Here is a 26,438-nt window from a genome sequence, read left to right on the forward strand (position 1 = left end):
AGCTCAGGGCAGCTCTGTGAACAGAACGAGGAAGATCTGCAGTTCACGGACGTGACACAGATTCCAAAGTGCCGTGTTAAGTTTAAGTGAAAAAAAGCCAGAAGTGGGGCAGACCATGTGATGTGACTTCTAGCTTTGGGTCCCGTGTCTGACACGTGGGAACTGTAGCGCCAGCACGGTGTCCTGTGTCTAACACATGTAAACCGTAGGGCTCAGCACCGTGTCCCGTGTCTGACGTGTGGGAACCGCAGCACTCAGGCCAACTGGGATGCTGGGACGAAAATGCTCTAAATTTCAGACTTTATTGAGTTTTGATGTATTTGCATGTCTCGGAGCTATTCAGGAGGTTGAGGCAGGAGGATTGTGAATTTGACACCAGCTTGGGGTACATAGTGAGACCCCGCCTCCAGAAGAGAAAGTACTCCTTGGAGATAGGAGGGGAAAGTTCACTTGCGTCTCCAGGGTGCCATCTCGATGGCCCAAGAGTGATCTCACATGTTAGCGTGTCTGTACTGCGACCTGGGCATGGCTCTTGGACACTGTGCCAGCCTCCTGCTGACCCTTCTCACTGGGCAGGCCCCAGTCTGCCTGTACCCAGCACCTGTATCCATTGGGCACATTTGTCCAGTGGGCACTGCTCCCAGAGGGCACCAGTGACTCAGAGAGCAGAGATGAGGGAATCTTTGCTCCCTCTCCATGTGTGGCTGCTTGCTGTGACAGCTTTCCAGAGCTCCGTTCTTTTATAGCAGAGTTTCTTTCCACTTAGAGCAGAACAGTGAGAACAGGTGTGGGGGTAGCTGCTGCACTGACCCCATGGCCTCTGAGTCACTGCTGACCCTAGAGGGGCTGGCAGGTGGCTCTTCTGTCCCCCAGTTTTTATGCTCTGTTCTTCCCCTCCCTCGCCCTACCCCAGGCTATCTCACCTCATACAGATGCAGCCAGATCAAGCATCTCCCCTGTGCCCTGGCTCCTTAATGTCTCCAGAATGACTTAAAACAACAAAACCAGGAAGCAGGTTGTCTGTTGCCAGGGGCTGAGGCTCGGAGTGTTGTGGGGGCATCAAGAGAAGGTGAAGCTGGACCCTGGTGGGATGGCACACCCCAGAATGTTCCCAGCACCTTTGAAACTTGCTTGTCGAGCCAGACATGTTAGGCCAGAACTCCGTGAGGCCACCCAGAAGTGAACCCTCAGAACCTCCACAGTGGAACTTCAGGCCCTGCTGCAGGTTCCTTTCCTACAGTGACCCCTCCCTATACCCACTCCTCAGATGAGGACATGAGTCCTAGAGAGGGAGGCTCTTCCCCAGCAGAGTGGCCAGTGAAAGAGGAGGCCATGTGCTCACCTCAGCCTGTCAGGGTTCCACCTGTGGTGACGCTGTGGCCGTCCATGGTCAAGATGGCTGTGTGCGTGCATATGTGGAGGGCTGTGTTCAGGAGGGCTAAGTGTGAGCGCATGCGCGCTGTGCCCTGTGTATGAGTGTGTGAGTATATACACGTGCTGTGGCCAGGGTGGTTCTCCGGGGGTACACACTGTGGAGGGCTGTGTGTTAGTAAACACGCTGTTCAGTGCCGTGGTCCGGAGGGTTCTGTCGTGAGTGCGAACACTGTGGAAGGTTGTGGTTGGTCGGGAGGGTTCTCCGAGTGAACGCATACGCAGGGTTAGTGGCCCCGGCACTTGGGAACAGTGGCTCAGACACTGTAGCCACCTTACATGGGAGCTTCCTTCTCTGTGAGGCACAGCCCTGGAGACCTTGATGACCATGCTGTGAGCTGTACTTGGTGGCTGTAGCCCGGGTGTGATTGGACATTTTAGACAGGAAGACCACATTTAAGGCCTAGGAGAGCAACTTAGCAAGACCCTGTCTAAAAGATAAATTCAAAGGAGCCACCATGCCCTGTGACTGGCACAGAGTGCAGGGAGGAGGGCGGTGCTGTGGGTGGAGGACACCTGGGAACCTTCCAGCCTCGGTCTGGAGGAGATAGGTCTTCAACCTCTTCCAGTGATCCCTGGCAGACAAGGCACATATACCAACCCCCACATATAGACCTGTGCAGCGGCCCATTCCTGAGGGAACATGATTGTAGTGGCTGTGCCGCCTGGGCCGTGTGAACAAAGCCCTGGAATAACCCAAGGCTTGTATATAGGAGTCTGTAGCACCCGTTGGCAGAGTCGCTAAGCAGCTATTGGAGGACAGAGCCAGCCTGAGTCTCCCTGGTTGTGACATGAAAACCATTCTGTTCCCGTTCCTGTGCACAATGCCTTATGTCAGGGCTGCCCAGAATCTCTATTCTTGTCAGGGTGAAAGCCAAGAGGTCCCTGACTGGTCCACAGGGCATGACAAACTCTGGTCCAGTCTCCAAGGGCTAGTCTGAGAGTCAAACGCTCAAGCCTTTGGTGCTAGTCCCCAGCAGGCACCGGCTGGCAGACCTGCCTGGGCATGGTGCCTCCCGGTGGCCTCCCTGGAGGAGGTGGAGTTGCCTTGACAACTGCAGCCTGAGGGGAGAAACCTGCTGTGAGGCTGGACACTTCCAGTAGAGTCTCCAGGAGGCTGGCTTCCTTCCCTTGAGGAAGAATAGGAAGGGTCTGTCTGCTCCACAACCCTGGGCCACCAGGATGGCATAGGACTTCACCATGAAGGTGACTGTGTGGACCATGCGTTTGACAGAGCTCCATCATGCACTGTTTGCTTCCCACGTCTGTCAGCTCTAAGCACTATGAACGTGGAGCTTGACTGCTCCACCTTCCTGGGAAGAAGAATCCAAGATCAAGGTGGCTCCATGACAGGCTGTGAGGAGAGCCCCATTCTAGCTCTGTTAAGTGTCTTCATGGAGTTCGTTCGTTCTCTCTCTCTTTCTCTCTCTCTCTCTCTCTCTCTCTCTCTCTCTCTCTCTCTCTCTCTCCCTCTCCCTCTCCCCTCCCACCCCCCCCAAGTTTTGAACAGAGGTACTAGACAGTGTACTGGATTACCTCACACCCACAAATACCTGTGGCAGGATTATAATACGTCTACTACGGCCATGACCCAGCCTGTGGCACACACACTTGGCCTTTATAGTTTAAGGCTGTCCTTAGAAGTGTAAAGGAGGGGCTGGGGATTTAGCTCAGTGGTAGAGCGCTTACCTAGGAAGCGCAAGGCCCTGGGTTCGGTCCCCAGCTCCGAAAAAAAAGAACCAAAAAAAAAGAAGTGTAAAGGAAAACCGCATTTACAATCAAGGCCCAGGATGACACATCCTAGCACTAAGGTGACTGAGGCAGGGGGATAAGAATTCAAGGCCTGTCTGGGCTACAGGGTGACTTCCCTGCTATTGAGAGAGAAGGGTGGGGAGAGAGAGAGACACACAGAGAGAGACAGAGACAGAGAGACAGAGAAAGAGGGAGGGAGGGAGAGAAAGACAGAGAGAGACAGACAGGGAGGGAGATACAGACAAACAGAGACAGAGAGAGATGGATGGAGGGAGAGAGACATAGAGAGGGAGGGAGAGAGGAAGAGACAGACAGAGAAAGAGGGAGGGAGGGAGAGAGACAGAGAGAGATGGACAGATGGAGGGAGGGAGATAAAGACAGAGACAGAGAGAGAGGGAGGAAGGGAGACAGACAGAGACAGAGAGAGATGGATGGACAGACGGAGGAGAGAGGGAGAGACAATGAGACAGAGACAGAAACAGAGAAAGAGAGAGAGAGAGGGAGGGAGAGACAGAGAGGGGAGGGAGGGAGAGAGAGAGAGAGAGAGAGAGAGAGAGAGAGTGTGAACCCCATGCAGAGTGCAGGCTGGGAAGGCTAAGAGAGCTGTTAAGTTCAGCTACCTCCCTGAGGGACAGAGTCTGCACCACTGTGCCCCTGCCTGCGTCCTGGTGTCTGCCTATGCTCACCGCTGCTATTGCTCCTCCTCAGCCCAGCGCTGTTTCAGAGCAGAGCCGTCCAGGGTGTGCTCTACAGTGGCCTATGGCTGAGCATAAAGGCCCTTATCTCAGCTCTGGGGGGGGCGGGGGGGGTTAAAGACCCTGGGTTTCAGGCAAGACCTGCCAGGGGTTCTCATGAGAGGGGTAATGGGTTAGGCCAGCAGCAGACAGGCACAGCTTGTAGTGGAGTAAACTTCCAGGAAGCAAGAAGGGCAGAAGCCCTGAAAGGCACAAACCTGTCCTGATGAAACAGGCCCTCCCTGAGGATCGGTGAAGATGGGGATGATATCCATTGCCAGTACTGACCAGAGGGCATATGTGAGCTCCTGAGTCCGGTAGAGATTCACGGTGCTGCTGTGGCAGAGGAGGGGTTAGAAGCATACACATAGTAGGCGCCACTGTATACCATCCTGTGAGATCCCTGAGGGGCAATGCCTGGGAGGAGGGAAGCCTCTGACCCTTTGCCCCACCCCGCTCCTGCCAGCCCAGGCCAGAGGTAGATACAGAACAAGAGACAGGAAGACACTGGCCACAGAAGACTGAGTTCCTGTGGTCTAGGGGAAGAGGCAGTTCTCACAGACACGGAGAAACACAGAAGGACCACACAAGGGAGAGACAGAAGGTTGTGGAACCTGAGCTCCTTATCCCTGAGACTCACTGTGATTCCTGACCCTCGGTGGCCAGGAGACCTGAGTAGTCCTCTCTCTTTGGTGGGTCCTTTCATCATGGTTCTCTGACACTGTCCCCAAGCAGACAGCAGGAACAAGAATCCTTCTGTATAAAGGCAGAGCCGTGCCCACCTGTCAGCCCAGCAGTGAGGGGGAGGTGGGAGGAGGATTATGAATTTGAGGCCTGTCTGGGCTACAGGGAGAGGTCCTGTCTCCTTCTGCCTCCCATAAAAATAAAATAAAATCCCCTCTGTGGTCCCCGAAGGCCTGCCTGGGCTTCCCAGGGTCTGGCTCCAGTGTCCAAGCATGTGTGGTGAGGAGACCAGAGGCACAAGACAAGATGGGAAACTGCCAGGGAGACCCAGGAAGTCTTGAAGAAACAGATACCCTGGCTCTGGAGCCTTGTTGCTGAATGAAGCTGGTGGAGGAGAGGCAGGGAGGAGTTGGGGAGAGGGAGGGAGGAGTTGGGGGAGAGGGAGGGTCTCCTCATGGACTCACTACTTCCCTGAGCTGTGAGAATCTCATAGCTGCCTGTTTACAGGGGAGTGATCTGTGTTCCAAGAGAACACAGAAAAGACAGGATGTAGAGCAACTTCCCTTGGCTCCCGGACAAAGGGCCACACACGGTCAGCAACTTTTTTTTTTGGTTCTTTTTTTTTCTGGAGCTGAGGACCAAACCCAGGGCCTTGTGCTTGCTAGGCAAGCACTCTACCACTGAGCTAAATCCCCAACCCCCACACGGTCAGCAACTTAAACGATCTGTTTGCACTAGAAATCTACAGCAGTCAGAATGGATTTCCCAGGATATGAGCAATGGGGTGGGCCACCCCTCCCAGAAGGCTCCAGGACGGGTCTGCAACCTTGGCTCCCCAACCCCTAGACACAGCGTCTCATGAATGGGAGAAACACAGTGTCAGGTGACCTGAGGACCAGACACTGATCCACCTGTTTTGTGGTGACTTGGGTTTTGGCACACCCCCAGGGATCTTGACCTCACACCCCATATAACACTGCACACTGTCAGCTATCTGCCCCTGGCCTCAGGGCAATGGTTTCCACCACGAGCTCCCTTTGTCTGGTGTCAGTGGCACGGCTCTCATGACTTCACCAGCAGTAGTCTGATTGGTCACCTGCCTGATATGTATGCTGGGCACCCAACTATGCTCTGAGGATCCCTTTAGGGGAGCATTGGAGGCCTTATTGAGACATAGGCTGTGGGATCCAAGTCATACAGTGTAACCCAGTGACTGACCCTCCTGCCTCAGCTTCCTGCATATTTGTATGACGAGATTGCAGGGGTGCACCAACTTGCACAGCCCTGCCACTGTTAGACACCAGGCCAACATCACCCACTGGCTGCCCTGAAGTCCTTAGGCTATCTCTGGATTCCCCCAGCCCCCCATGAACTTCCTGCAGTTAGCTTCTCTCTCCATCTGGAAAATGACTGGTCCAACCAGGCTTCTGGTCCGCCTTGGTTTCCTCTATCCAGGATGAGTCCCGGATCATGACTAGCTGACCCTCAGTTGCTCTGTGCTTTAAGTTGTCACCTTCTCTCTGGGTGCCTGAGCCCGTGGTGAGGACCACAGGTACAACTATGCCCAATATACAATGTACCCATGCAGGACGAGCTGTGGGTATAACCGTGCAGAGAACCCAGCATCAATGGCAGATGCAGGAGAGAGCCTCTCATAGGCTGAACGTCCCCTCATGCTGCCCGACCTCACATGAATGAGCCTAGACAGCAGGAGCCCCCTATGGAGGCAGCTGTCCCTTAGAGGACTCCACCAGGTCCTGCAGATACTGTTTGAAATGGACCTTTGCTACCCACATGCTGGAATCTTCACTAACCACCTCTCGTCTTGATTGATTTCATTTAGGGTTGGCATGTGTGCTTTTCTATACGTGTGACGTCTCTATGTAAACATGCACACAGCACGGGTGAGCTAATGGTATTTTTACTAAGTGAGGTTGTGGACACCAATCACAGCCCCTAAGGGACATCGGGAAACTGAGTTGTCTCTAGAGCAGGGCTGTGAGCTCGGAGGGTAAGGAAGCCATGAGTGCCCATTCAGGTCAGGACGGAACCGGAACAGTAACCGCTTGAGAAGCTTCATCTGTGCAGAGTAAGCTCAGCACTCCAGATTTCCGTCTGTGGGTTTTGGGGGTACGCACTCTCCTCTGCTTCCCGGGACACTTCAGCTCAGCAGCTGCTGTCAGGACTGTGTTCAGCTGAGTAAAAAAAAAAAATTTTTTTTTTCCAGAGCTGAGGACTGAACTCAAGGCCTTGCATTTGCTAGGCAAGCGCTCTACTGAGCTAAATCCCCATCCAGGACTGTGTTCTACTCTGGGGCATTGCAGTCCCCTCTGGAGCTGGGGTGGGGGGCGCTTGCATAGAACTTGGGACAGTTTCCAAAGTTGCACAGATCCTCGGGGAGGTCATTTTCAGAGTTCCACAAGCTATGCTGGGATCACAGGACAGGATGGAAGGACCCTAGCTAAGGGACACAGGTTCCTCCGAGGTCCCCGGGCAGTTTCTGCAGAAGGGGCCTACAGCCCTGAGTCTTCAGCTGATCCATTATCGGTAATTAATTACGTGTTGGCTAGTGCTGTGGGAGGGTAATGTTGTCGTGACAAATACCAGATACCCGAGGAATATTCTAGAAGGCACAGCGTCCATCTCACATCCTGTGGGACATGAAGTCATGGCTCTGCTGAGACGCAACTGTCTTCCCGCTCCCAGGAACTAATGTGCTTCAAGGGATAGAATTTACTAACACTATAGTCTAGCCTGTTGGGTTTCCTGGACTCCTCGGGCTGGTTCCCTGGTGTATAGCAGAGAACAGGAGGTCCTAAGGCCTGGAGGGTCACATTAGAGAACCTGGGGGCTGGGTTAGGGGTCTTGCTTCCCTTCCTGCACATTTATCTGTGGCTTGGGCATCTCCCCCTGCACCTGGGTGGCATATTTTCTTCTAATACGTCATTTGAAGAGTGAGACCCGGGGTTGGGGATTTAGCTCAGTGGTACAGCGCTTGCCTAGCGAGCGCAAGGCCCTGGGTTCGGTCCCCAGCTCCGAAAAAAAAGAACCAAAAAAAAAAAAAAAAAAAAAAAAAGAAGAGTGAGACCCAATGCTGTAAACATTGTGAGGGGTTCAGGAGTTGGCTTGGAGACCCCAAGTCGCAGGTGCTGTGAGACACCAGAACCAGGCTGCTGGGTAACAACTGTGCCCTGAGAGCTTGCTCCTCCATGTGTCCATGGTGGGAGCCCATCCCCAGGAGACGACAGAACTATCGAGGTGGAACCTTCAAGAATGGCGTCAGTGCCCTTGAGGCCAAAGCACGAGAGATGCCTTCTCTTCCTTCAGAACAGTCTGAGGATGCCATCTGTAACCAGGAAGTGGGTCTTCCCCAGATGGCACCCTAACTTTGATCCAGCCTCAGAACTGGGAGAAAGACATCCCTGAGTTGAAAGCCCCTCTCTCCCTTGCTTGCTCTGAATTTCCTGACCACGGGCAGGAGAGCTGTATGGAGACTACCACCTTTATCTCAGGGCCTGGGGACTGCTGTTTGCAGTGTCAGGGAGGTGGTATTCATGTGTATCGTGGTCCAGCCCTGCAGCCAGCATGCCAAGGAGAAGGAGAAGGAGGAGGAGGGAGGGCAATCCAACGCCTTCCCCTGGCCTCTGTTGACATACAGGCAGGCAAAGTACCCATTTACAGAAAGTAAAAAGCAAAAAAAGAAATTTACACTTTCTCCACAGGGTTGCTACACTAAAGCTGGCTGGTTGATGCCGGGAATGTTTGTTGAGTGACTATTGGAACAAACAGGATCCAGGGTAGGCTCCCAGATACTCACAACAAAGGGTCCCTTCAGGGCCTTCACTCAATGCTCGCCCATTACCGCATGTCTCCCCCAGGACCTCCCACTCACGGGCCAAGGCCGAGGCAGCACTCACTGCGGCTCAAAAAGCCCAGGAAGAAGCACGGATCGCCAGGATCACTGCCAAAGAGTTCTCGCCTTCCTTCCAGCACAGGGAAAACGGTGAGTTCTGCCCAGGAGGGTGGCTCCTGATGCCACCTGGGGCTGATTGTCACCCCTTTACCAGTGGCTTCCCTCGCTGAAGCTGATTCAGCAAACACGTTGCGTGGGTGTGCGCGGACCTAAGCGACCATCTCTGAGTGTATAGACACTGTCTCCTCGTCTTCTGGTCCCTAGGTTATCCTATAGCCATCTGCAGTGGTGGCTTTGGTCCCTCTGTAGCAAGGGTGACCGAGGAGCTGAATCTAGTCTCATCTGATAACTTCTGCTCCCTGTTTCTAATACAAGATCTTATCCTGTAGCCCAGGCTGGACCACGGCAATCCTCCTGCCTCAGCCTCCTCTGTGCTGAGTTTCACTTCATCCTAATATTCACTCGGTGAAGTGCAGGCAGCCACATGTGGGGAGTGGCTGCCATGTTGGAGAATCTCCAATGAGCAGAAGCCTGTGCTCTGTCCTGTGTGGAAGTCACTGCCCTCTGGGAGCTGTGTAAACGGAGGCACGGAGTTGGGACAGTCAACTGAGGAGGGGGTTGTGCTGTCCCCACTCAGCCTCAAAATGCCCAGTTCCACCTTGCATCCCTCCAGCATCCTGGGGAGCATCTTGGAGACAGAGTCACGGCCCCCATGTCTGCCCCCAGCTACTGTATACACAGGGTGAGAATAGAAAGTTAAACGAGGCTTTGGGGCTTGGGTGTGCCGTGTCCGATCTGTGTTTTCACACAAATGAGGACGGGGCCTCTGGGCCTGGGCTAAGGAGCCAAGCTCACACAGCTGGTGGTGCCCGGTCAGGTCAAATCAGAGTCTTGCTGTCTGCTCCTTCTAGGGCTCCCCCAGGACCCATTCTGGTATCCCACTGACCCCTGGCCACCAGCACCTTTCTTAGATGTTTCCAGTTTAGAGAGGGAGGTGGCCATCAACTCTCTGCACAGTCCCTCTCACCTGGCAGCTCTCTCAGCTTGAAGAGAAAGAAAGGGGGAGGGGGAAGCCCTGGTCCCCAGTGGAGGGCTAGCTTAGTCAGACTGAGGTGGCCCTGGTTCAAGTCAGTGGGCCGCAGCCAATCTGCTCCACATTTAGACTAAACATGTAACTGACCCCAAGCCAGGTGAGCCACGTGTAGAATATGTAAGTGAACAGACATATTAATAATTCCCACAGATCCCCAGACTCCGGCCTGCTGCTGGTTCCTTCCTTCTACACTGTCCCAAGGAGTTTTAGTTGGAGGGGACTCAATACTATCTGGGGCACTGTGTATGGAATGGTGACCAAAAGATTTATCCACCAGACATTCTGATGACCCTGGGCAAGACCCATAGGAGCCAGCCCTGCCCACAGCTGGCCTCTGGGCCTTTTGTGTGGCCTTATGCCCCATGTATATGTGCCTTGGAGCTCCCAGATGGCCCAGGATAGTGTTTCTCCTGGAGAGGCCTCAGCTAATGTCTGTTTTCTGTTCAGAGATGCCTCCTTGAAAAGTCTACGAGGAAGACCTTCAACTCACAGTACCTCAGCTGCCCCCTTACTGGGATGGGACCAGCCCATGGGACTTGGCTGGTGCAGAACCCCTTCCTGGCCGTCTCTCTGTGTGGTCTCTGGCCATGCCTGTTGCCTGGGGGGGCTGCCATGGCCTCCTCTCTCCAATATTGTGTTACTTCCAGGTCCCTTCTGCAATTTGCATCCCCATGTTAGGGCATTTCCTAGAATGCATTAGCGGTCAGTGGGGCCTTACTGGAAGGGGACTGGGGGCCAAGTGTCCCACTCCTGGTCCTCAAGGCCAGCAGTTGCTGTGTTCTCTTACAAAGAGAAGACTCCCAAGGACAGTAGCTCCATAGTCTTGTGGAAACTGAGGCAGAACTGACATTTAACATGGATCCCGGGCCACAAGCTTCGGCCATCCCTGCTGTTAAAAAACATTAGGTAAATGTTTATCAGCTAGGGGCAGAAGGCTGTCCTCCTTCGGGCTGGCTGCTTGGGGGAGACCCTGGTAGCCAGTTCCTGAGACCGCCTGATGCTAAAGGCCGGAAGGAGGGGTACAGGATGAGTCAGAGCAGTGCCCAGAGCACCGAAGCTGATACCCTATCCTTAGAGCCGGCACAGCCATGCACCCGGACGCAAGGCAGGAATAAAGGCACTGAGATTAATTTGCCCCAGGTGCCTTCTTGGTCTTCATAATGGTCTTCCAGGGACAGCGCGGGCTTTGAAGCTAATTTTAGCTGAGAATGACCTCCGTGGTGCTAGCAGGCGGGCACAGCCTCCCTGTAAGGTGCAGAGCAGTCTCACCCTTGTGAAGAAGGCCACAGGGCACACAGAAGGCTCATGCCCTGACTTTCCAGGACCCTATTTTCCACCTAAGAGACCCTGGTGACAGAAAGTGACTTGCTTTAAGGTCCTACCAGTTATCTTTGCTGAGTGACCCACACTGGGCACAAGACCTCTCTGCAGTGGGCTCCATGTAACTCTGTGCACTTTTGTCTCCCACCCAAGGGCTTGAGTACCAGAGGCCAAAGCACCAGATGTCCTGTGATGACATCGAGGTGCTCTCCACCGGGACACCCCTGCAGCAGGAGAGCCCCGAGCTGTACCGCAAGGGCACCACCCCTTCTGATCTGACCCCCGATGACAGTCCCCTGCAAAGCTTTCCTGCCAGCCCCACGGCTACCCCTCCGCCAGCTCCTGCCTCCAGGAACAAGATGGCCCACTTCTCCAGGCAGGTCTCGGTGGATGAGGAGCGAAGCGGGGACATCCAGATGCTCCTTGAGGGCCGAGGAGGGGACTATGCCCGCAACAGCTGGGGCGAGGAGAAGGCTGGGGCCTCTAGGGGTGTGCGCAGTGGTGCCCTACGCAGCGGTCAGCCCACTGAGGACTTCCGCACCCGGGGTTCAGGCCACAAGCAGCCTGGGAACCCCAAGCCCCGGGAGCGGCGGACGGAGTCCCCCACCACGTTCTCGTGGACTTCACACCACCGGGCAGGCAATCCCTGCTCTGGGGGCCCCAAGCTGCTACAGCCCGATGAGGAACAGCTGAGTAACTACAAGCTGGAGATGAAGCCCTTACTAAGGATGGATGCCTGTCCACAGGATACGCACCCACAGAGACGGCGTCACAGTCGGGGTGCTGGGGGAGACCGGCGCTCTGAGGACCGGGGCTTCGGGCTACAGAGACTGAGGTCCAAGTCCCAGAACAAGGAGAACCTCAGGCCGGCCTCCTCTGCAGAACCCACGGTGCAGAAACTAGAGAGCCTGAGGCTGGGGGACCGGCCCGAGCCCCGTCTGCTGCGTTGGGACCTGACCTTCTCCCCACCCCAGAAGTCCCTGCCTGTTGCACTAGAGTCTGACGAGGAGACTGGGGATGAGCTCAAGTCCAGCACGGTAAGTGGTGCCCACCCCTTGCTAGGCAGAGACGGTGGGACCCAGGGCCACCTTGTGTTTATTCTGCTTTCTGTGAATTGCCTTGCCAGGGATTGGGGTGTGGGTGTCTGTGGGAAGCAGAAACTGTGTACTATAGGGATCACACCTGCTTTAGATTGACCCCTGAGAAGGCTCCTCCTGGGCTTACCCTTTAGAAGCCATGTGGGTGCCTAGGAAAGTGTCTAAAAGGGAAGCCAGGCTGACTGTTGCAAACCCATTGCTGAATTTGGGCTGGAGCAGGGCAAGGCCCCTCTGCCCAGACAGCCTTCTCTTCTGAGTACCTTTCATGTTTGCCAGATGCTAAAACAGGTAAGGGTTTAGCTCCCAGGAAGTTGATGCTCTACACATGGGATGATGGGTTGGAGCCCTGCAAGCCTCTCGGAGGCCAGGCTCCAATGCCTCCCTTTCTGTGAAGCTGCTGCTACCCAGGCAGTGGGAAATCGCTAGGAATCATAGCATTGACATTCCTGGGCTGTCTGGCCTTTGGAGGTTTATCATGTCCTATAGGGTGTAGGTCAGACCCTCTACCATGTGAGTTCCCTTCCTCAGGATCAACTCTGCCTGGCCAGGCACCCCCCTCCCCAGCTGATACCCCACCCCCATCTTCACTTTCTGTCCTGGAATGGGCCTTTTGAAGGAAACAGAAGCCTTCCCTGGGCCAGTCACTTTAACGGTCTTCTGCCTGGGACCTCTAGGCCCACAGCTGGCTCCATGACAGGAGGCAGCTGGAAGGGATAAAGGGGTGCTGGCAACACAGATGCTTGGTGTCCTGTGTACCAGTGATCTCAGCTGACAGGGCCCTATTCACCTGCCTTGACACAGAAGACCACCCTGATGCCTGAGCTTTATGTGATGAACTAGATTTCTGGGCATCTAGCTGTGTGTCTGGAGGTTGTGAGGAGCTCCCCACAGGAGTGCTCTGTGGCGTGTGGCTTGTGTGGGTCACACACCTGTACCAGGCCCAGAGGGACCCTCTGCAGGGTTCTCGCTCCAGTGGCAGGGATCGGTGCCCACCACAGGGGCCTTGGGTGCTGTGTGTGGTTTCATTTCAGTTCCAAGAGTCTCTTGCCCTAGGCAAGAAGCTTCCTGTGGCCTGTGATTCTCCTTGAAGACCCTGATTGTGTCTTTGCTGCTGTAGTTCTAAGATGTCTCCTCCGCTCTGGGTTGCTGCTGGGACCACAGCAGTAGCACGGGCTCACTCTGCTGAGCCTGCGCAGTTGTGGGCATGCGGTGTGTGGCTATTTCAGGAGCAGCACAGCAGTGGGCAGGGGTGGGAGGCTCAGGAGTAGTTCTTTATTTAGCTCTCTTAACCATGTTCGTTTTTTTTGTTTTTTTGTTTTTTGGTTTTTTTTTTTTTTTTTTTTGAGTGCTTTAAGATGAGGCTTCTGGCTGGGGCTGTTCTCAATGGTAGAGTGCACTTGCCCAGTGTACATACGGCCCCAGGTTCAGTCCCCAGCAACACTGGAAAGGAAAAAGCAAAGGTTTAGCCACACCCATAAACCTAGCACTCCAGAGCTCCATACTGGAAGAGCACCGAAGTCATTCCAGTACAGGACGTGGAATAAGGCTCTTTTTTTTTAAATTTATTTATTTAATGTATGTGAGTACACTGTAGCTGTCTTCAGACACACCAGAAGAGGGCATCAGATCTTATTACAGATGGTTGTGAGCCACCATGTGGTTGCTTGGGATTTGAACTCAGGACCTCTGGAAGAGCAGTCAGTGCTCTTAACCGCTGAGCCATCTCTCCAGCCCTAAGGCTATCTTTTTGAGAGAGCACTGTGTGCAAACTGAACCTGAGCACATGAGTTTGATTCCTGGAACCAGGTGGAGTTGGTGCACACCTTTAATCTCAACACTTGAAAAGACAGAGGCAGGCAGGTGAATTCTCTTGAGATCAGGGCCAGCCTGGTCTATAGAGTGAGTTCCAGGATGGCCAGGGGTTACACAGAGAAACCTGTCCTGAAAAACAAAACAAACCACAACCCATGAGCATTATTACCCCAGCACTGAATTCTCTGTGGCCAGCGAGGCTAATCTACTTGGTGAGCTCCAGGCCAGTGAGGATCTTCTATGTCCAAGTGAGACAAGGTGAGAGGCTCATGAGGAAAACTGGGGTATACACACACACACACACACACACACACACACACACATCTACACAGTGCATGCATACACAACCAAAAGACACCCAGAGTTCCCCAGGGTAGCCGTGCAAACATGGGACTGACCTCAGGCTCGCCTTAAGTGAGGGCTGGGAGAGCCGGAAGTTTACACAGAAGCTAGGTTGATCTGGGACTCTATCACTGCCCAAGTCCATGCACACTTCAAGAAGGGAAATCAGAGAGGGCCTCCAGCCTCACCCTATGGTCCCAACTTCCTGAGAAAGCAGGCAGGTTTTCTGTAGGTGCCACACTGTCCTATGGGCCTGAGGGGAGGTTAGGCAAGGCACAGCTGTAGACTCCAGCCTTCATGGTAAGTTGAAGGTGACACTGTCCCCTGCTTGTGTTTGTGTTTAGAGGTGACCATGACTGGCCTTGGGGAGGTTGACTGCCAGCCATCTCAACATCTGTGCTCCCTTCCGGAGGGTTCTATATAGTAATGGCTATGCCCTGTGTCCTGGTCAGAGATGGTTGGTCCCTGGCTGGTGACATCATCACTTCCTCCAAGTTGTGGATGGATGGGAAAGACCCAGGCTCTGGCTCATAAGAGTCCTGGTCATGTGGAACTTTTGTGTCCTCTCCAAACCTCAGGAGCCCCACCTCTCTGATGTGAGGGGCAGAACATGAGTTCCTCAGCTCTAGACTCATCATACCTGGCAGCAACTGCAGATGACTGCTGGTGGGAGAGTCCCCTTGGTGGAGTGAACCACTGCTGTGATGGGGACCAGGTCCCAGAGCTGTCCTGCTGCATGCCAGCTATGCCCTTGACACAGCTATGGGCCAGGAGCTGGACAGGAGAGCAGCTGAGAAGGGCAGGGAGCGATGGGCTTTACCCCAGGGCTGGCATCAAGGGGCAGGACCCAATCCTTGGCCAACTCTGTTAAGATTTGTTCCTCTTCCTTGCAAGGCTGTCATGGGTATCTCAAAGTCCATGACATAAAAATGCTAGAGGTCAGAAGTGAAATCAAGACCCAAAGGCCAGTAGTCCCCCCACCCCCTTTGTTCCTCCCAGGGAGTGCCTGGGTCTCCATCCACGCCTCGACAAAGTGGTAACAGGCAAATGGCCTGGGCTGCTGGGTTCCTGGGCCCAGGTAGCACTGGCTACACTTGGATCTTTCTCCCTTGGCCAGCTCCCAGGATATTTTTAAAAAGCCTTTGCTTTGACTATAGAGGTAGAGTTCAGTAGTAAAGGGCTTGCCTAACGAAAAGTACCACAAAATAAAATATGCATATATTAAGAAGCCCTTTACTTAGCCCAGCAAATAAGGTCTGAGGACACTCAGGTAGGTAGGTAGCAAAAAATAAGGGGGAAAGCTCCCTGAAGCCTACAGTCTGGCTGAACAAACTTCTTGTTCTATTAAAAGCCAATGTCTCAAGGCTGGAGAGATGGCTCAGCGGCTAAGAGCACTGAGTGCTCTTCCAGAGGACCCTGGTTCAGTTCCCAGCACCCACATGGCGGCTCGCAGGCTAATAACTCCAATTCCAGGGGATCTGACATCCTCACACAGACATACATGCAGGAAAACCATATATACACAGAAAATAAATACTAAAGAAAGAGGCCGATGTCCACAGCAGACGAGGAGCAGGTCCTTTGTGTGTTTGGGGATGTCAGCCTAGCACCAAGTCCACTCAGAGGATGAACTGTAGGGTTGTGGGTTAGGAGCCAGCTGTGCTCTGCACACATGGGGCCTAGTTTAGGCTTCGCCTGTGCTCGCTTTCTCTGGACCACAGTCAAGGGCACATGTAAAGCCTCCATTGTGATGGGATTGTGGGGCTTCCTCCTCTGCTCTGTGTGTGAAGTATGCCCCTCCCCACCCCTGAGTTGCGACAAGACAAGGCTAGGTACACAAGCAGGCAGCTGACCAGGCAGGTGTCTTGGGCCTCTTAGGGACAGTGGCTATGAGGGGGGTGACAGCAAGCCGCACTGAGAGCTATGGGCTTCAGTGAGTGTTGGGAGAAGCTAGGTACTGGATGTGTGACAAGAATTGGACCCACGAGAGCAGCCTATGGCAGCAAGCAGGTCTTCGAGCAGGAAGAGAGGAGCACAGGAGACTCCGAGTGACCCACGGAAGAGCTGCCCACCAGGTTGAGAGCAGGGAGTGGTGCAGGAGGGAAAGCCCTCTCCCACTAGGCACCCGTGTGCAGTGAGGCCCTACACTGGCCTCACTCTTACCTGTTCCCTCTGTTCCAGGGCTCAGCTCCCATCTTGGTCGTCATGGTGATCCTGCTCAACATTGGAGTCGCCATTTTGTTTATTAACTTTTTCATCTGACAAGATTGTTGTGACCACGGAAGCAATGATGTACAAAAGGGACGATAAATGCAAAACAAGAAGGGGAACCCTGACTCGGACAGCCCCACAACTCCTGTCCTTCCACAGAAGAACAACATGATTGGGTAGCACTCACAGTTTGCCTTTTTTTCTGGGTAATGTTTTTTTGGATTTTAGCCAAAATTCTTTGCTTGTGTAACACGATGCTGTGTGGCATGGTAGGAGGAGGCCGGCATGCCACCCCTCCAGCTTGGTGTGAACGGGTCCTGGCAAACCAGCGGCCAAAAGATCGGGACTTTCATGTTTCCTGCCGGGTGTGGAAGGTGGCAAGTGGAAGGTGGCGCCTTGACCAGGGTGCCCGGCGAGCCGGGAGAGGGGGAGGGCAGCTAGGGAGTGCAGCTATGCAAGGCAAGTAGCTGGGAGTGTGGGCCCAGGCCCAGGGACAGGGACAGGGTGTCCTGGCCTCTGTCTCCATGAGTCTGTGCTGCATACCTGCGGAGGGAGAGGGAAGCCCCTGCTCTTCTTCCCAGAACAGACCATGATCCCTCTTCTCGGCACTGCCCCAAGGCTCTCCTAAGGAGGCCGCCTCCCCACACTGAGTCTTAAGGCAAAGTCTGTTCCTTGCTGTCCTCCGCTCACTCATTGTTGGCCCTGTCCAGCCATCCTCCCTCCAGACCCAGGGAGGCCATGCTGCAGACGTCCAGGGCTGACCCCGACCTGGCCAGGCACATCTGAGCCCTGATGCCAAGGGGGCTATGGCCCACATGCCCCGGACAGCCTGACAGCACGCCTGGGCTGAGCATGTGACGTTTTGCACCTAGTATGCAGGATGTATATTCAGGCTTCCGTGTCCCTGGCAGTGACGCCCCATGGAGGACGTCACCTCTCACTGACCTCCACGGGGTCTCACATCTTTGCACTGTGCCTGCCTCGACTTCCCCTAACAGATATGCATATTCCCTCCAGATGCCTCAGAGCTACTCCAGAGAGTCTGGTCCGGGACAGGAATGTGGTTGAAGCCAGTGGCTTGAATGTCCTGGAGACTGTTGCATACCCAGCACTCCCCGGATGTACAATGTAACTTGTTTCAGTCAAACAACAGGTTCCTCATGTCTCTGCCTTCTCTACCAGGGTTGTTCCCTCATCCAAACAAATGAACAAGGGATGCCAGCTCGCCTGGCACCCGTGGCTCCGTCAGTCTTCTTGGGTGCAGCCCGTTTGTCTTATGGACTTTGCCTTGCTTTGCTCGTGTTCAGCTGTCCTCTGCTACCTTTCGAGCAGATTTCTTTACTACAGTGCACTGGATTGCTATATTTTTAACCAGAAATAAACTACAGATTAGAGCATGTTCCAGCGACGCTCCGCTCTGTTGTCTCCGTTACCCACGCTGTTCCCTGTCCACCGCCTGCCCCTCCTCCACGCTGGTTTGGATTGGGGGTTGAAGGAGGGGGAGAGGTTCAGCAGGTGACCCAATGCATTCTGGTGTTTCTAACGGGCTCCATCTTTTTGTACGGCTTACTCTTCCGTTCACCTTTTTTAACATCAAGTGGTTGCCGCAGATCTGGCGTGAACCAAATAAAAGATCCCTGCCCTTTGCAGCCGTGAGAGCCGTCCGTACCGGGCTGTGTGAATTGTAGTCTCTGCAGACTCGAGGGGCTCAATGTGCATCCTGGAAGCTCCTGGCCCATTGGGGTGCTTATTCGCGTCACTTGACACAGGCACAAAGCGCAGCCCGGATGTGCTTGAGAGGCCCTGGCAGGGGACGGAGCTCATCCACTCACTTGCAAGTGATGTCACCATAGACCGGAGCCCGCTGCCTGGTGGTCCACTGGCGACCTGTAGTAGAGTGGATTCTAGGCAGAAGTGATGGAGACTGAACACACTGGATCCTGGGGATCCAGCATGCTGGCCCACAGGGTGGGACACCTTGCTGCAGCCTATGGCTACTGCTGTCCTACCCCTGCAGGCCCTCCCTCCTCTCTGAAGGTGTGGTAGATACAGCATGTTCAACAAGGGGACGATGGTAGCTTCAGGGGACACAGCAGTGTCACTCTGGCTCCCAGGCACACAGCAGACGACACACTTTCTAGAGAAATCCTTCCTGGATACCCAAGGCCCTTGGTGCCTGCGACATGGCTGTCCAGCTGTTGAGCACTGAGTCCTGCACCCTGCAGACTCACTCTTGCAGGCATGAAGTGCACGGATGAGTCCAGGCACCACAATACCAAGGTCAAGGAGTCCCAAAGGCACACATCAAGCAGCCACACAGAGCGCAGGGTAACTGGTCATGATGGTGGGGGTGGGGGTCAGAAATTCCACAGCTGCCACAATGCAAGGGCCACGCACAAGATCTCAGGCAGCACAGGCAGCGGACTGCTTTCTGTGAAAGTCTCTGCTCTGAACTGACCTCTGACAAACCCCTGACACCAGGCTCCTCCGCACCCACACTAATCCTGGTCCCTTGTGGCCAGGTTGGTACCCAGGGCAAGCAGAGACAGCCACACATCCCACTTCCAGCGTGTTTCTGCTCACTAGACAAACAGGTCCAGCTTAGACAAAACACATAGGGCCACCCTCAGGGAGACAGAAGGCACTGCTGGTGCGATGAGCAGGAGACAAGCAGTTCTGGGTGTCATTCTTTCTAGTTTGAGTTCATGGCTGGCTCTAAAGATCTTGGGTGACTGGACTGTTCTTCCAGCAGTAATTCCTGCACAGCCTATCATTCAGACACATCCTACCATAGACCTGCACAGCCTATCACCCAGACACATCCTACCATAGACCTGCACAGCCTATCACTCAGACACATCCTATCATAGACCTGCACAGCCTTGCTCCAAAGGTCTCACGGCTGCTTATTCCATACTCTCTGTGACGGTCCGAAGCGGGTGTGGGACGTTACATTCCCTGCCAGGTTAAGCTCGGTTTTGCTGGTCCTTCCTCCTCCTTCGCAGTCTCTGGTTGTGAAGCTCAGCACAGACTCCTATGCCTGCGTCTCCACATCGTGCAATCAGCTCATAGCCACACAGCCCTGTGCCACCACTTCACCATTATAGTGTGTGAGCATCCAGGAGACGGGCTGTGTGCCCTCAGCTCTGCTGTCTCTCCAAGGTTCAGCTACAGGTCAAGCGCACACCAGGACAACCACGTGTCTGTCCCTAAGTGCCCAGAACCGTCTTTCCTGTGTACCCTGGCTTTGAAAGAGGAGAACATATAGCTGTCTTTGCTGAAATTAGCGAACAGCTAGAAGCTGCACTCCAGTGCGAGTGCTGGTAACATGCCAAGACCCAAGCCTTCCTCTCCTGAGGAGCTAGACAAGGCCTGCATGACAGCATGTGAACAAGGCATGGGGCAGGAAGGAAGGCCCTCAAGGGCAGTGGCAGTGAGTCCTCATGTGGCCGAGTGCTCTCCAGACAATAGCACATGGTGCTCCTGGAGTTTGCTTTTTCTCGCCTCCCCTAATGTGGCCAGGACTAAAATGCATACTGGGCAGTCTCCTGGCTCAGCTCCTTTCTAAACTTTAGAGGCTCACTAGGACGACCTGAAGGGGGAGTGGGTACACTCCACAGAGGTGGGCTGAGGGGAACACAGGCCAAGGGTTTCCAAGGTTAGAACAGGCAAGGCAGCCAGCCAACCTCACAACTACCTCACTTCTGGGATGGCCTTTAGCCTGTCCACCCCAAAACACAGGTCAAGATGCAAACACCTATCTATGGGGTAAAACACTTCACGCTGGATCACAGACTCATCCTGACCTTTGACCTTCCCCACACTGCTGCAGCTGGATGCTGGTCCCCTCCTGTGTTGGCATGCTTGCTAGCATGCTGCTTTCTGTCTACCTTGAAGACCTTGTCTCAATTTTGATGAAAGTCAGCCTACTGCCTGAGCTTTCTCTTCAAGCATGATATCTGAGGCTGCCGAGGGTCCTGGGTCCTAAAGGCACAGCAGCCTCCTCCTGTACAGATGTGGTGTAAGTGAAGCTGAGAGGTACAGTTCAACCTTTCCCACCAAACGGGTTCTACTCTCTCCCTCCGCCAGCATCTACTTTAAGTAGGGATGTCCACTTACCACCATCAAAACGCTCTTGCAGACCATTCTGAGTCCATGAGGCAGGTACCACCATCCGGGGTGGGTAGGCAGTCACTGGATACAGGCTGAAGACTCAGGGCACAGGGGGGGGGGGGGTAGCATGAGGTGGTACAGACAGCAGCATCCCGAGGCCCAATGTCTCACAAGTCCTTGTTGCCCACAAGACCCACCAGCTTGAGCACTGCCCCCAGGAGCGGCTGTAGCTGTGCAGGCCCAGGCAGCCATGGCCATCAGAACCGACAGCTGAAGACAGGTCTGCAGAAAACACTCTCATCCTACGTGGCTCTCTGGGCGGGCGCTCCTGGCTCTGCTGCTGCATACAGGTCAGCTCTCCCTCCCAGCAGGCCAATCCTGCCTGCACCATTCGCCACTCCCAAAGCCACGCCACCCAGAAGACCTGAGGACTCTGCTGAGCTTCACGGGGCAACGACCCTGCTGTAGATGCCTTAGTGTGGCCGTGTCTGATCTTGTTTTTCCCTCTTGGTGCATGTAAACCACTCGTTAATGAGACGGACTGCTCTGTGGGCGAGGAGGGGCTGTCAGCTGAGTTCCCTCTGACGTGGTGGCTGCTCTTACCTTGGTGTCTTTAGTTGGAAACAGCTTGGCTGGCTAATCAAAAGCTGGAAACAAATCCTCTCTAATGAATGTAACTTTAAATCAGACTTCACACCTGAAGCAAGGGACGCTCAAATTTAAAATCCTCTGCTCCTTTACTTAATAAACTCATTTAAAACCACAGGACACTAGTCTCATTTCATTACCAAGCACCTTCCTGAAGCCCTGAAGAGTGGGTGGGGTGTCCCCCACCCTGCCCCTCCCAGTCTGCAACGCCCTGTCCCAATGTTGTCCTACAGTTAACGCCTTGTTCCAGCACTTTGTGGGAACACAGGGAGCTTGTGGGCCAGACAGTCCAGGACAGGAAGGGGCCCTCATGCCATCTAAGCCTCCTTCCCATCAAAGAGGGTCACCCCCCCCCCCCCCCCGTTCCCTCATCTCTATGACAAGCCCCAGAGCCTCTGAGTCCCGCCTCTGGGCACTGTCAAGTCCTGGCAACTGAGACTGGGACGCGGGGGCTCAGAGAAGCCCAGCTGTCTCGTGCCTGCACTGTGGCCAGCTGTGCTGATGGCTACCTGCGTCTCCACTGTACACTCCTGTGCCAAGGACAGTGACTGAGACCCTGAGTGACAGTCCCTTGGGGAAGCCCTCTGCTCTGCATGTCAGCCTACCCATGACAGCAGCAGCAGCTCATTCGTTCTGCACTGACCCCACCATATAAAGGAACTGTTATCCCTCCTTGTCTCCCTCCTGCAACATACCAGAAACGTGTCTGCACGGGAGGCTGTCACTTTCTGGCGAGAAGACGGCCCTCTGGTAGGAAGGCTTCTTACTAGCCTGGGCACCTCTGTATTTCCACTGTCATCTGGCCACTGACTTGCTACCTACAGCAATCCACTCTTAAGAGTCAGAATAGACACTACTGTCAGACCATTTTTTTTTTTTTTTTTTTTTGGTTTTTTTCGGAGCTGGGGACCGAACCCAGGGCCTTGCGCTTCCTAGGCAAGCGCTCTACCACTGAGCTAAATCCCCAACCCCCTGTCAGACCATTTTTAAAAAGTCATACTTAGAATAAGGCTTCCAGCTGGGCATGACGGCGCATGTTTTCTTTTAATCCAGCACTTGGGAGGCAGAGGCAGAGTCGAGGCCAGCCTGGTCTAAGCAATGAGTTCCAGGACAGCCAGGGACTCTGTCTCAAAACAACCAAACAAACAAACAAAATGGTAAGGTTTTCCAGTCTGCGTGGTGGTTCTTTCTGCTATCACTCTACTCTACCAACCCCAAGAGGTCCAGGGCCTTTAAGCAATCCCTCAGCCTTGGCTAATGGCATGAACTGGGTGGCTAGCTCAGCTGCTCCTGGGATACCACACTCAAATGCCAGCCACAGACTCCTGTCAGAAGTGAGCAAAAGGACCAGGCGACAGTCCAGGTCTGCTCAGCATCCTGGGCTGCATAGGCCTCAGCCCTGGCCTGGCCTGGCCACAGTAGCAGACGATGGTGTGTGAGTGACTGTGGAGCTATGGCTGTCTGGAGGCCTGCCTGGCTTAACTGTGCCCTTCTGCCTCACAGCTCCCCACAAGTCTCTTCCACTCAGCCCAGTCTGGTAGCCATCCACTCACCCTGTGGGCACAGCCCAGGACAAGCAGCAGACACTTCCCAACAAGGGGCTGGTTCCTCAGAGCGCTTCCCTCTTACCGTGGAACCAGAGTCTCACTGTGTGGCCCAGCCTGGCCTAGAACTCACTCTTCCTGCTCAGCGGTGGAGCAGGCACTGGCCAGCGTGTCTGGTGCTCGACCAATAGCACTGGAACCCCAGCTCCATGGCCAGTGGCAAAAGGGGTGAGGTCTTTGTCCTCCAGACTTGCTCTTTTCACAGAAGACAGCCCTGTGCCCACAAAGGAGAAGAGAAGGGAAGGGAAGGCATCAGCACTTCCTCCACAGTTAAGACTGTAATGGAGGGGCTGGAGCAATGGCTCGGGGGTTAAGAGCACTTTCCAGAAGACCCAGGTTCAGTTCCCAGCACCCATGCAACGCCAGCTCTTCTTCCCCAACACTCTCTTTTAGCCACCATGAACACTGGCATGTACATTCATATAAATAAAGGTAAAATACACGTCTAAAGATAAGGTAGAAAAAAAACCCAAAAACATTGCAGTCAGTGGAGCCAATGGACATGTCCACGTGTCACAGAACAAGGCTGGTGGCAAAGGCCAGCTGTCACAACAGATGCAAGGCCTGTACAGCAGCTTCAAGTGACTGCTGGGTTACTACTTGGTTGGTGACCTTCAGTCTGAGGCACATAGCACATCGGGACACTCATCCTGTTCTGTAGAAGAAAGAAGACCTTAGAGCACACAGCTAGCCCAGTTTTATTAGGACAGAAGCACACAGCCTGTGGGCCCCTCAAATTCACATCCCATTCACCTTCCCTCAGCGTGGGCAGAGGCCACTGTGAAGGCAGGGTAGCCCCCATCAGACTGTGGACAACCAAGGCTCCACAGAGGACCGTCTCTGCAGGGGCCTCCTCACACCTGGCTCGATGCCAGTGTTGAGTCCACCGCTCCGCTCCGTCTAATGTTTGGCCTGTGCAATGTCTGGAACTGCATCGTCGAAGCATGCTTTTGCCATGGCCTGGGCTACTCTCAACACTTTCTTCTCCTTTGCATCGGGCCCCACATGGTTCCGGGCGAGCTTCAGCCAGTGCTGTTCAGTCCGGGACAAGTACTCTTCGTATTGCTCCCCATGTGCCACCTCTGGGTGCTGCGGATCTTCCCAGCCCAAAAGGAAGGATGAGAAAGAAGTCAGGCAGTTCACAGGGCCCGGGGCAGGACTACACTGACTGGCAACCTGCCTGGACCCACCCCAACGCACACACTGTCAAGCAGGCCTTCCTCAGAAGCAGCAGCACACCGCAGTGTGTCTGACTGTGGCTCTCACCTGCTCCCTCCTCCGCACTGTCCTCCGAACTGTCCTCCTCCTGGTCTTCATCTCCCCCCTCTGCACCCTCTTCATCGGAGCTGCTGTCCTCTTCCGAGTCCGACTCCTCCAGCCACTCCTGTGACTCTGACAAAGCATAAGCAAAAAGGGATTCTGTGTGCCATCTCTGGTCCTGGGGAAGCACACAAGTCGGGAGCTGGTACCAGCTCCCAGAACCTCTTCCTCCTTCCACTCAGGTGCTGGGGCGGGAACCCAACATTCCTACCCTGAAGCCTGGGATTAACAGCACAGCACATGCCTCTTAGGCCTCATAGCAGCCTGGGACGGAGACCCTGTGGTTGGGTACCAACTCCAGCCATCCTGGCTGTGGGCAGCCAAATGGAGGCTGGCTCTTCCCAGGCCTACGGCCCCTGCATTATGGGCAGAGCCTTTCCCTAAACATGCAGGTTTGAGTCTCAAAGAGAGGATGATAGGCACGGCAGGTCCCACCTTTAATCCCAGCACTCAGGAGGCAGAGTCAGGTGGATCTACTTCCGTTTGAGGCCAGCCTGGATTATACAGCAAGACGCAAGTCAGCCAGGAGCACAGACTCTCCCAAGGACCAACAGCAGAGTGGGATAAATGAGGCTGTCAGAATGTCAGAGCAAAGATGGAGAGAGCTGCCACCCCAGAGTGCCAGGCACCAAGAGCAGGAGTCCGCCTGCTCTGCACTGTCCCGGGAGAAGGCAGGCCAGTGCAGCAGGCCTGACCCAGTACCAGTACCTATGCTGTCCCTCACTCTGTCCCTGCTAGCACTGTAGCACCCGGAGTGCAGGAGTGCCAGGTAAGCCCGCCCCATTCCCAGGCTCTTCCTGGGAAAGCTGCCTGGAGTCAAGGTCTGGGCCCCTGCAGGCAGGGAGGCTTTGAAGAGGCTCTACAGCCCGGCCTCGCCCACCCAGCTTACTTGGATCCATCTCCACCAAGGTTTTCCATTCTTCCATCTTGTGAAGGTCAAGGCAGTAGAGGTCACTAAGGGTCACCTGGCGGTCACCAGCTTCAAACATGCCGCCGTAGACATAGAGCAGTCCATGCTTGACAGCCAGCATGGCACTGGAACGTGGACATGGCTCCTGCCCAGTGCTGCTGGCTTCCGAAGCACTGTCGTCAGCCTTTGGTGGGGGTTGCACCCCCAACCCTGAGGGAGTGAGCACTTGCTTAATGGTAATTACTGTCCCGTCTTCAGACACCACCTCTTTTATCACCTCCAGCGGCTCTGGGGCACTGGTCCCCCCAGTCTCCTCCTCAGTGGCTCCTTCCGGGTCGTCTGCTTTGCCCCGCCTCCGTCTCTTCTTCTCTGACTTGGGGCCCTGTTAACACAATTCAAGCTGCACCACAGGGCAGTGACAGCTCTCACTCTAAAGTGTCAATCAAAGGTTTGTGGGAAGCGGAGTTGAGCAGTGCAGGAGTGAGGACCAATACTCCAGGAAGCAGGGGTGGCCAGCCAGGAAGAGACTCCCAGCCATCATTGTGATGGGACAGGCACTCCTGAGTCCCACACTGGGAAGCACTCAGTAAGACCAGGCCCGGCTAACATGCAGGCAGTATATATCTGAGGCTTGTCTTCAGAAATCCTACCTATTCACAATCCTTATCAACAGGACGGACAGACTCCACTCCTAGCCAACAGCAGGACAGGCTGACAAGAGGGTCCACACTGCACTCATCTTTAAGACCACACCCAGGAGGAGGACCCTGTCTCCAGCACTTCAAAGGTACCCTCCTCCCATTGGGCGCCCTGCAGGAGAACATGTACTTTGTCTCTCTGGCCATTCTGCAGAGTGCACCCAAGCAACGTGGTAGCAGCCTGTCATTGGGCAAAACGCTATGCTCTCATGACAGCATTTGCTGGGCTATATTTAAATATTCCAGCTAGGACTTCCAGCCAACCTGGGTCAGCTCCCTGTTCTAGACTCAAGACCCACTTCATCCACAGGCTGCAGTGGAAATCTCACACATGACAGCTCCTGAAGAACATAATGGGGCCTGAGGGCCAAGTAATCTTTGAGTAAGAGGCTAACCTACACGGTGGGGTTCAGTGCTCCCGGCAGGGCCACCACGTTTCCATAGAGCCCTTCCACGAGGCTGAGCACACAGCAGGCACTCACTAGCTTCCTGTACTGAGGGCACTCCGAGCAGTTCACTTGCATAGATGTCAGGGTGCCTGGGATCCCACATGGACTATCACCTGCTAATCTGTCTGTTCCAGGCAAGTCCTAGGCAACAGCTGCAGTGACAGCGACAGTGACAGTTGAAAGGGTGATTGGAAACCAGGGATGGTTTTGAGTCACAGACATTAACTGCCATAGACAGCCTGATGTGTCTTGATACCACACCTCTGTATCAGGAACTGCCAGGGAGTGGTGGCTGACATAAAGAAGG

The 26,438-nt window shown here is 54.4% G+C and overlaps 2 protein-coding genes and 1 long non-coding RNA gene across 11 annotated transcripts in view; 1 reads left to right on the top strand and 2 right to left on the bottom strand.

The window, feature by feature from the left end:
* Nucleotides 1–17,796, top strand: part of Jph3 (junctophilin 3) — a 61,001-nt gene extending 43,205 nt beyond the window's left edge. Inside the window, exons 3-5 of the mRNA NM_001107437.1 lie at nt 8,480–8,604; nt 11,081–11,964; nt 16,360–17,796. Coding sequence (NP_001100907.1) covers nt 8,480–8,604; nt 11,081–11,964; nt 16,360–16,440 — 1,090 coding nt within the window. The 3' untranslated portion in view covers nt 16,441–17,796. The remainder of the gene's footprint in view (nt 1–8,479; nt 8,605–11,080; nt 11,965–16,359) is intronic.
* Nucleotides 17,766–21,485, bottom strand: LOC147999494 (uncharacterized). Its single transcript, XR_015643647.1, has 2 exons — nt 19,186–21,485; nt 17,766–19,147 (listed from the first exon to the last, which is right to left on the bottom strand). It is a non-coding gene; the product is annotated as an uncharacterized LOC147999494 (long non-coding RNA).
* A 1,922-nt stretch (nt 21,486–23,407) lies between these two features.
* The window catches only part of Klhdc4 (kelch domain containing 4), a 33,045-nt gene continuing 30,014 nt past the window's right edge, over nt 23,408–26,438 (bottom strand). For 5 of the 9 annotated variants that reach the window (XM_087594704.1, XM_087594700.1, XM_087594705.1 and 2 more), the window contains 3 exons: nt 24,964–25,366; nt 24,021–24,146; nt 23,437–23,851 (listed from right to left, as the gene is read on the bottom strand). In XM_087594704.1, coding sequence (XP_087450830.1) covers nt 23,655–23,851; nt 24,021–24,146; nt 24,964–25,366 — 726 coding nt within the window. In that variant the 3' untranslated portion in view covers nt 23,437–23,654. Of the gene's footprint in view, nt 23,852–24,020; nt 24,147–24,509; nt 24,569–24,963; nt 25,367–26,438 lie in introns of all 9 variants that reach the window. The other 4 variants (XR_015643395.1, XR_015643393.1, XR_015643394.1 and 1 more) reach the window with 2 other exon arrangements.

Source organism: Rattus norvegicus, chromosome 19, assembly GCF_021556685.1.
Source record: "Rattus norvegicus strain SHRSP/BbbUtx chromosome 19, alternate assembly SHRSP_T2T, whole genome shotgun sequence".
Lineage (NCBI taxonomy): Eukaryota > Metazoa > Chordata > Mammalia > Rodentia > Muridae > Rattus > Rattus norvegicus.